Here is an 11,102-nt window from a genome sequence, read left to right on the forward strand (position 1 = left end):
ACTCAAAAAAAAAAAAAAAAAAGTGGGAGGAATTTTAAATTTCTTAAGAAGTTCTGTCAGCTGTAATGACCCAGAGTGGATTAGAATATGCAGCTGAAAGGTGAGAAATGACACGGCTTGTTAACAGCATCCTGAGTTCTCCCAGTGTCATCAAAATGAACATTAATAGAATTCAGAGGGAAGATAAACCACCCCCTTCCCTTCTATTAAATTGTAAGACTACTGATTCTATTAGTATTGACCCACTCAGGTGTATCTATCAAATATTTGAAAAAAAGGACAAGTGTGCTGTTTTTTGGTGGGTGGACATAATTTCTCTGAATATTCAATAAATGGTAACCAAATATACAAGTATTTCCTTCTCCCCTGTTTTCCTGAATGTGATTGATATGTTAATTTTTCTATGATAACAGACCCCTATTTTTTAGAACAATTCCTCTAACTTTGCACTTTTTCTAACCTGATGCTATCAGTAGCAGCTACCAACAAATAAGCAATTAATTCATCATTTTGTTATATGTGCTTATCTCTGTAAGGAAGCCCCAGAAGGATTATCAAGTGATCATTTGGTAATAAATAAGCAACAGTTTGTATTATGTGGTTACATTTATTTTCTAACTGAAAGGAGGGAAGTGTGAAAGCTGCATTTCTTGAGTGTTGCACCTCTGATAAACCTTTCTTTTTTGTTAGGAAACAGAAATAGCTTATCTCTGTAGCTGTAGGATTGGGCCTTGGGGAGCATTGGGCTGGGTGCACGCTGTCCATCCTAAGTCTGCTGACATGCTCCAGACCTGGAAGTTCAACACCAAGGTTGCTTGGACTTGTTCTCAACAGCTGGTGTCTGAATGCAGACCTGAATGCAGCTAGTGGGGAGCCTGCACAGCTGGAATGTGCCTGGTACATGTGGTGTGCTCAGCTCAATGCCTTAGATTTTTTTTCTGATGTAGGATTGTATTGCCTGCTTGCGTCGCTGCGAAGTACAATATACAGCATACATCTGTTGCTGTTAGTTGTTGATCATGTTTGCATTTAAGCAGACGGAACTAAAAGGGATCTCCTAAGTCACTGAGTCCAGTCTTCTACTATTGAGGACAACCATATAATTCCATTCCTAAAGTTATTAAGTCCCAGCTAAAAAGCAGTTTGTTTTTTGTCCATACTATTTTAAAGGGCTTTTCCAAAACCGAGGGGGTGGGTTGTGTTTGTATGTACACATACACACAGTGAGCTTCTGGAAAAACTACAGCTATACACACACATACACACTACATATGTGTAATCGTTTCAAAGAAAAAGATAACAGGTTAGTCTGACTCAATCAACTTTTTGTAGATCCATGTTACACTTTATCTGTTATTTTTTTTTATCCTGCTGTGGTTTTAATTATGCTTCCTTTCAAAATTTGTTTTAAAATCCTACTTGCTGTTGAGGTCAGGAATGAGGCTGTGGTTGCCCTGGTCAGTTTTCCCGTCTTCCTAAATATAAATAATATATTCATTGTTCTCTAACCATATAGCACTGTCCTAACGTGATATATTTATTAAAATTACCTGCTACCAGAGTGAAGGTTTCATGTACTAGATGTTTTGTGATGCTGTAATGGAGATTATCAGGGCCCCTCAATATTAGCACTATTAATGTTTTGCATCCATCCTGGACATGGCAATTTTATTTCCATATCATTATTTCCATTAACAATCCTTCCTTGCTTCCTTCCCCATGTTCAACACTATTGTCCTTATTAAAAACCGAGGCAAAGCATTCAGTTAGGTTTTGGGCCTACCTAGATTATCTTTAATCTTCACTTTATCCTCACTGTAAACCATGCTTCTTGTTCTTCAGCTATATAAATAAAAAGAGACCAAGGAAAGACACTTTTCTTGTTTGTTGTAATATCCTTTTCAGTGTTTAACTCAAATCAACAATTCTCACTCTTATCTCTGCACTTCTTGCCTTCTAAGATGAAGTTTTCTTTGATTAACCCATTTCCCAGTTCCATGCAGGCACCGCTTTAATATCCTTTGGAAGTAGTCATTTGTTCAGTTAGGATTTGACCTCTTCCTTACAAGTTTATTTCCCTTGCACTGTGTATACAAATCCCAGGTTTTACATCTTTGATTTAAAGAAGTCTCAACAGAATTCAAGTCCCCAGACTCTTTACTAACAAGGTTCCTGAGCCCTTTTGAAATACAGTACCTTCATTTCAGACCTACTTTTGTTTCTCCTTCCATTTAAGATGACTTAGTCTCTGATAATTTGATACTGGGTTATATTCTATCACAAGCTTCTGTATAACGTTCTTGCTTCTTACCAAAAGTAATTGTAAAATATCATAACCTTTTGTTGGTTCAATGACTATTTGATAAGAAATTCATCAGCTGTTATATCCAAAAATATCTATGCCCTACCATTCTTAGTAGTGTTTGTTTTCCAGGCTGTAACTGGGAAGTTTGTACTCCACCATGACACAATTCCCAGCAACATTTATCTCTGGCATTAAAAAGAGTTCAGTCTAAATCCTGATCTAACCATGAATATCTGCAACAGACTCCCAGCGCTGCCCTTGTAGAATCTCGCTGATAACCTCCGAAGTGATTTTGCTCCAAACAGAATCTCTGGTATACATGCTAGTCCTTCTTGCTTGATTACAGTCAATCAAGTCCCTCCATTTTGTTGAGCAGGCTCCTTGCATTAGTATACAGCGAAATTAGGCATAGTTCTTTTAGTATTCATATCACCTATTTAACTGCTCATAGTTTCTAGGGTTGGAAGGGACCTGAACAGATCATCGAGTCTGACCCCCTGCCATGGCAGGAAAGAGTACTGGGGTCAAATGACCCACGCTCTTCCCACCAGTCTTAGTATTTTCTTTTTCCTTGCTCTTTCTTGTTCTTTCTCCTACGCCTGGGACAACCTTTACCCATTCCTGTATCCTTTTCCTTTGTAACACCAGATCTGGGGATGCACAAGTGTCTCCCAAACTTCTCCCTTTATTTCCTTTTCATGCCAGCCCTGATTTCAGAAGAATGGAACACCAGTTGCTCAGATGAAGCCCATTCATCAAAAAGAGTCTTGTTTCTGTCAGTCGATGTCACAAAATTTTCCTTACTGTTCTAGTCCATGTATTGAGCTTTATTATCTTGTCACACCTTCAACTTCCTTCTCTAGGGTCTGAAAGAATCCCACTGAAGATCACTGGAGCCTCTGCTTCTTTGAGCATCTTCCTTAGCTTGGAATAGTTTAATCCTCAATCCATTCCATTGAGAATCTGGCAGGATCATTTTATCCTAATAATTACCTTTTGTATTGGAATGCTTTCTAACCTCTGGTCCATATCTCAACCTTGTTCCTGACAAGGAGCCATCCTGGTGAGAGGCTTGTTGATTCTTCTTAACAAGAAGGCCTCAGTTCTCAGACCTGCCTCTTCCTAGTGCTGGGTATGAATCTTAGGTCCTCTCCCTTCTATTCTGTTCTTCTTTTGATCTTCAGATCATTCTCTCTCTCCTGTATACAATCCTTTTTCCTCCTCAGGTGCTCTGGTCCTTGGATACTTCAATTGTCTCTTTCCAATTTCTTGCCAGGCTAGCTGCTTTTCTCTGTTTTGCCATCCAATCTTCTATTTGTTTCTGTTTCTCTTCATAGCAGTGAAACAAACCTGTTCCTCAGCTGCTTCTCCAGTCTCTGTGGCTCTCCCTTCTTATTTAGAGGTCTGCCTTCCAGGTTCTTTTTATCAGCAAGAGTTTGCATGGCTTGAGAATCCATACATCCTCTTCTCTCCTTTTTCATGTCCTCAAAATCCCTGTCAGAAGTCCACCAGCATTTCCAGCTGATTTTCAGATCTCCTTTTCCGTGAGTTTTATTAGGTGATATCTTAGGTAATAATGGCTTTGCCTTTACCCAATCACGGGTAATGTTCATCCTGCAACTTCTGCTTTCAGTCTTTTTGATGTCTCAGCAGCTATTTGGGGCTCTGTTACTCTTGCCTCAGTTGCCATCCTTGCCTTTTCTTTGGTCATGGTTACCAAGACAGAAGAAACAAACTCCCTTGTTTAGTGCCCTTTGTTAGCTGGGCTTCTTTAGTTGTGGTTGCTTGGCTTTTTAAGCTGTTAGCCTAAGGTAGCCCCAGTCCCTCATTTAGGATTGGCAGGAAGCCTCTCCTATGCCTTCACACCCCCCCTCTCAACACCTGGCAGCCTGCAGTTTACACGCTACAATCAAGACATAGAGCCTGCAAACTGCAACCAAGCAAACAAATTCACTAACCTTCAAGGAATTAAGAATTGCTGCCCCTTCACAAAAGTTGAGTCCCACAGAAACTCTGTGACTTGCTACTTTCTGTTTGCTGGTTTTGCTAGTGCTGGGGATTCCTTGGACACTGGCTGTTCTTGCTTTGTAAGGCCTTGCTTAGATCATTGCTGCTGCCATGTTTAGTTGAAGCAGTTCACGTCTATGGCATTTTGTGTTAGGAGTTCTGGTTCTACTATGAAGTGTTCTTTGACCTTTGCTCAGGGAGTGGAAATTAATGTAAGTGGTTATGAGGCTTGGAATGGACTGACACTGGCACGCACCAGGAGGCATGGTCTGTGTGATTCTGGTGCAGTATAATTAGACTAACAAATCTTATATTTACAGCAGTGTCATAATACATATCAGATTAAGCCTTTGTTGTTAAACCTTGTTAATTGACTTGTACTTAGTACTGTGGATAATGAATGGCACTTTGAGGGATCAGCTAAGTTGTAACAGCCCTTCGGTGCCCTCCCTCCAAAATAGACAGGTTAGGGACTACTTAGAAAAGCTGGACATGTACAAGTCCATGGTCCTGGATGGGATGCACCTGAGGGTGCGGAAGGGGGTGGCTGATGTGGTTGCAGAGCCATTGGCCATCATCTTTGAAAACTCATGGCGAACAGGAGAGGTCCCAGATGATTGCAAAAGGTCAAATATAGTGGTCATATTTAAGAAAGGGAAAAAAGAGGATCCAGGGAACTGCAGACCAATCAGCCTCACCTCAGTCCCTGGAAAAATCATGAAGCAGATCCTTAAGGAATCCATTTCTAAGCACGTGGAGGAGAAAAAGGTGGTAAGGACCAGTCAGCATGGATTCACCAAGGGCAAGTCATGCCTGACCAACCTGATTGCTTTATATGATGAGGTGACTGGCTTGGGAAGACTGGTGGATGTGGTGTACCTTGATTTTACCAGGGCTTTTGATACGGTCTCCCACAGCATTCTCACAGGCAAGAAAGTATTGGCTGGATGAATGGACTGTCAGGTGAACAGAAAACTGGCTGGAGCATTGGGCTCAGAGAGTAGTAAGCAATGGTTCAGTATCTAGTTGGCAGCTGGTATCAAGTGAAGTGCCCCAGGGGTCAGTCCTGGGGCTGGTTTTATTCAGTGTCTTCATCAATGACCTGGAAATGTTATGGAGCACACCCTCAGCAAGTTTGCAGATGACTCCAACCTGGGGGAGTAGAAGATGCATTGGAGGGTAAAGCTAGGATTCAGTTACCTAGACAAATTGGAGGATTGGGCTAAAAGAAATCTCATGAGGTTCAGCAAGGACAAATGCTAAGTCCTGGATTTAGGATGGAATAATCCCATGCACGAGGGCTGACTAACTGGGCAGCAGCTCTGCAGAAAAAGACGTGGGGGTCACAGTGGACAATAAGCTGAATATGATCCAGCAGTTCGCCCTTGTTGCCAAGAAGGCTAACAGCGTACTGGGCTGCCTTGGTAGGTGTGTAGTTAGTAAGTCAAGGGAAGTGATTATTCCCCTGTATTCAGCACTGGTGAGGCCAAATCTGGAGTATTGTGTCCAGTTTGGGGCCCTTCACTACAGAAAGGATTCAGACAGATTGGAAAGAGTCAGCTGGAGGGTGACAAAAATGGTTCGGGGACTGAGGGGCATGACTTCTGAGGAAAGGCTGAGGGAACTGGGCTTATTTAGTCTAGAGAAGAGGAAACTGAAAGGGGATTTAATAGCAGCCTTCACTACCTGAAGGTGGCTGAAAAGAGGATAGATCTAGACTGTTCTCCATGGTGGCAGATGACAGAACAAGAAGCAATGGTCTCAAGTTGCAGCAAGGGAAGTTTATGTTAGATAGTAGGAAGAGTTTTCTCGCTAGGAGAGTAGTAAAACACTGGAACAGGTTACCCAGAGAGGTGGTGGAAGCTGCATCCTTGGAGGTTTTCAAAACCCAGCTAGACAAACTTTAACTGAGATTATCTAGTTGGGAATGATCCTCCTTTGAACAGGGGATTGGACTCGATGGCCTCCTGAGGTCCCTTCCAACCCCAATTTTCTATGAATCTATGAGTGTTGAGAGAGCTAAGGACTGCCCAATGAGCTAGAGTGGCGCGGGTGTGTTTAGAGCAGTGATTCTCAACCACGGTGTTGTGAGGTCCTTCTAAGTGTGCCTAAAAGGTGACACAATATTAGCACTGTTAAATATGAAAAAACCTACACGATTCATGAGATAAACTCAGACACCCAGAGATTTCCAATAGAAGTTCATAGTGTCTAAAACATTCTGACCTGTTGTGGTCTTTCTGAGTTCTTTGCAATGGAAGAATTTATCTTATTATTTTTCTGTAGTTAAATAATGAGTGAAAAGTAAGAGTTGGGCAGTGCATTGAGTCTAAAAAGGTTGAGAACCACTGGTTTAGAACTTAGGGTTGCTGAATGAAGATGTAAACACTTGGCAGCGTGCTCATAATCAGTTGCACCAAATTGAAAGAAAACAAATCCTAAAAATAGTGTTGATGAACTGGATGTCTTACAGAGTTTTTGACACCTGCTCACAAGTGTTGAAAAAGTAAGTATTGAGTTAATTACTGTGTGTGTTCTGCAACTTCCTTTCTTTTCTGATTCTTCATTATTCAGGGCAACTTCATAATGATAATAACAGCACTCAGTGGAGATTGCATTCATATGTGTGAGAGCAGAGTTTTGGCTCCATCTTTCTAAATTAATGGACTCCAAATACTGTCTCCAAACTATTTTTGAATTTTAGAAATGCAGACAGTGCCTGAAACCACAAAATTTAAATTGTGTTATCCCCCTGCGCTGAGATTTCTCTGCCAGGTTTCAGTCGAGCATACACTATTTTTGGTTGGCTTTTAATGGAAATTCTGACAAAACCCAGCATGGGTGAGCATAGTTATAATATTTCAAGAACTGCTCTCATTCATTGCAAACAGGTTAGGGCTGTGACATAGCGTTGACTTTTGCAACCTCATTTTCTGCATTTTGTTTTTTCTAGAGTCTATTAATAGAAGCATAGTCACTAATGTAATCTGTTTCCTAAACAATTTCCAAATATTCATGTTGATCATCAGTAATTGAAATACTACCTGCATATTAATGAGATAATCGATCCCAAACCTTCCTGTATCCTAATTAGAGTCTCCTTAGTGCTGCAACAGGTTCATTCTCACCAACCTGTTTTTTTTGTTTAATTTAAACACTAATTCCTCATTGTGAAAATGCAAAATATGCAAATAAACTCCTTTCAGGTCTTTGGTTGTTACTAATGTCTTTGGGAAAGCTCTCCTAAAGCAGCTGTTCCAAATGGCATTGCCTTTTGTTTCCCAGAGAACTTTATTTTTATGTAAAAACAAACAAACAAACAAAAAAACAAAACAAAAAAACCCCAACAACCAACACACAAACCCCACACACTCTGGTTTCTATCACATTAATTGAAAATGAAAGCAAGCACAGGTGTTATTTTGTTAGTAGTGGTAAGACACATTTTCTTCCCCAGCCTTCCTCTGTTGTACAGCCCCCATTCAGCCTGCCTTTAAAGCTTGTCTCCATTTAGTTGCAGCATTTGTCATCAGACAAGCCCCCTCCCCTTTCCACATTTATTTCCATGGTAACCCTTCCAAGGCATTCTGCAGGCTGAAAACTACTTTTGCTCTTTCATCATGCAAGCTGGCATTGTCAAGGGCTCCATGTATTCCTACAGCTTTGAATGAAGGGGAAAAAAGCTGAATTTGGATGGACAGTTATTATTTCAGAGTTCCTAAAGCGGAAAGGACCAAGTATCCTTCAAATGACCTACTGTTCATTCGCTGCTTAGTAAGGAAAAACAATCTTGCTTCATTAATTGATTAATTGATTAACTAGAGGGGTGGGGGCTATCAGAATTATCTTTCTGTGAAGGGAACTGGCCATTGCCTGAAACAGCTTCAAGGAAAAATGGGCAGATGGCTGGCCAGGCTCCGCTGGTGAACTGCTGGTAAGCTCTCATGCTGTGATCTGCTGCAAATCTCGCTTTCTCGTGGATTCTTTTAATGTCTTTTCAGGTATCATGTAGAAAATGGTGTCGTAACAGATGCCAAATCTCTGAGTGTATCTTTTATCGGTGCAGAAGTGGGCATATTCAGTAGCATTCAACAATGTGTTTTGAATGCGAGCAATTGGGAGTGTACTGTTCTCTGTGCATCCTGCTTGAATGAGCTAGATGGATTTTATGGTTTCTGCGGTGCATGCTTCTTAAAATCTGTTTCCATGGAAGATTCACATGGAGCTTTTCAGCAGTTCTTTTATATTTTAAGCAGGCAAAGGAGATTTTTTTGCTATGTTGTACATCAGTAGTATGTGGAGTCAACAGTCCTCCTAAATAAAGGTAATTATTTCCAAGCAACATCTGCAAAACTGGAAGAATAAAAGGTTGTTTTCATAGTTGCTCATTTATAAGGTATTCTAAAAGCATAAACCAAGAAAGATGGTTTTGATATTATAATGGTAAGAAGTGTTCTAAATAGTATCCTCTTCATATGTGGTAAATGGACAGTTAAAGAGATTTTTTAATTCTGTATTCATATCTGTCATGTTCTCCAAAGACATGAATCAGATAGCATAATAGCATTGATTAAATCTGTTAATGACACATGATCAAATAAGTCTGTTGATATTTTCATTGCAACAAACTGGCAGGATTTTACTTTAATTTTTTTTTATTTCATGGAGGGTAAAAATGTAGTTTTCCTTAAAATGTGGTCTGAAGTACATAATGGCTTTGGAGTCACCATGACAACACTGGACCTTGTTTCAGAAATGTTTTCTCCTTTTTTTTTGTTCTGTTACTCTGAATCTTTATTAACACGTTTCCTGGTATCGATGGAGAAGGAACATGTAGTATTTGTGGGTCTGACCTTTTTTATAAAAATATCCTGCTCTTTAAAATAAATTGTTCTTAAGGTTTATTGGTGAAACCCTATACAAATAACTTATATAATTGTCCCTAGATGTGGGGCCAGATTTAATGAAGAACATATGTACCTGAAATGGGATTTAGGTGTCTAGGTCCAAGGTGATGAAAAAACCCTGATTCCTGGCTAACTATGGAGTCACCTCAACTCCATAACACTATCTGAGACATTAAAGTTCTCTTGGCCCCTGAGAGGTCTACTTCCGCTCTTGTGCAGAAGTGATAGGTCCAAGCAGCTTTCTGTCTAGCTCATGCCTGAGGCCGATAGAGCTCTAGGATAGTGTTTCTCTGCCTAGGTGTCTGTGGGGCTGGCTACATGTGGTCTTCTTAGGACATGCCCAATATGTGAAGACAAGTTATGCTCCTGGCAAAATGCTGTAATAGCTGCCCCTTACTTTTGCAGAAAGCTGGAGGAAGAGATGTCCCAGAGTTGCCCATAGCCTGGTGTTAAGAGCACTCTGTTATCAGATGGGACATGTAAATCTGAATCCCTTGAATCAAAGGTAGGAATTGTAATCCAGGACTTCCTCATCCTGGGAAAGTGCTCTAATCCCAAGGGTACTGTATAAGAGGTTATCATATTCTCCTTATTTTAAAAAAAGGGCTTTTAGTCCTATTCTGCTTTCTTTTTTGGAAAGAAGAGTGTAGGTGTCCACCTCAAAGAGAGGGCTCTGGGGCATTGGTACTCGTGTGGATGGAGGCATCATCTTGTAGTCTTGAATGATATGTCTGTGCGGCTAGGTTTAAGATGCAAGCCTGTTTTCACAGCTTCCTCATGGGTTAGCTTTAGGCAGCTGTACATTGAATGCTTCCCCCTCAGTGTGCTGGCTGTTCAGGATCCCACAGAGAGACCTAACTCTGCTTAGGCAGTGTTCGTGGAGGTTCTAACAGGGGCTCTGGATTTCATTATGGGACCCAGGCACCTACAACTTAGATGTTGCAGCACCATGTCCTTTACTGGATTCTATTTTTATGAGATACTATATTCTGTTCTAGTTTTCCTTGTCAAGGTGTCCAAGGGATTCACTGGCAGGATGCTATCATTAGAATGTAGAATGTCATGTAAAGACCTTGGATCAGATGTGTCCATGATAGGAGAACTGCCACTTGAGGAAGGAACTGTAGGACTCAAGAAGCATCCTTACATTCCTTTACAGAGTGAGTTTGCTTCACATTCTTCTGCTGGATGGCAGGATTCTTCCTCTGGGGAAACAAAGGGGCTGACTCATAAATCCTTGGGATCCCCCCAGATCAATATGCCTCTTGTGGTACAAGCCCTGTGCCACCCTGTACCTCTGCCCAGCTCCCTTTAGCATGGCTCTTGGGGTGGAAGGGATGGTGCTTTTATATACATTTGAATATGCTACAGTAAATAAAGTATATAACATATAAGGGTGTACACAGCATGCACAATAGTGGTATTTGTATAGGCTGTAAGAGGTAATCGTTTTAGCTCTGAAGGGAAGTTAATGTGATACAGACAGATAATTATCAGCACACATTTTTCAGCTGTTTATGAAGAACATGGTATAGAGAATCTGTAGGTTCCCAATTTTTGCAGTCATCACCTTCAAATAAAAAAAAAAGTGGGTAGAAGAATTGTACCCCTCTGACATCTTTCAAGAACAAACACATGAGCCTCATGAAACACTACTATAAACTAAAATAATACTATTGTAACCTCAAATAAAAGAGGTGCACAAACCAGTCTGAAGAAAGGTAATTCAAAAGGTAGATGTAGAACTGTCAGAGGGGGTTTTTGTCTTTTAGTTATTGCCAATACATGCTCAACATGAAAAAAATGATGACAAGTTCGTGAGGTTTTCTTCTTAGCTACCCACAGTTTGTTAGTTTGTTTTGATTGGGGGGGGGGGGGGGGGC

At 40.7% G+C, this 11,102-nt stretch overlaps 1 protein-coding gene across 1 annotated transcript in view; it reads left to right on the plus strand.

The window, feature by feature from the left end:
* Positions 1-29: 29 nt before the first annotated feature.
* FGD3 (FYVE, RhoGEF and PH domain containing 3) overlaps positions 30-11,102 on the plus strand; it is a 204,939-nt gene continuing 193,866 nt past the window's right edge. Inside the window, exon 1 of the mRNA XM_019505031.1 lies at positions 30-100. Coding sequence (XP_019360576.1) covers positions 88-100 — 13 coding nt within the window. The 5' untranslated portion in view covers positions 30-87. The remainder of the gene's footprint in view (positions 101-11,102) is intronic.

This window comes from Gavialis gangeticus, unplaced genomic scaffold (assembly GCF_001723915.1).
Source record: "Gavialis gangeticus isolate Ggan-Ray unplaced genomic scaffold, GavGan_comp1, whole genome shotgun sequence".
In the NCBI taxonomy this organism is placed as follows: domain Eukaryota; kingdom Metazoa; phylum Chordata; order Crocodylia; family Gavialidae; genus Gavialis; species Gavialis gangeticus.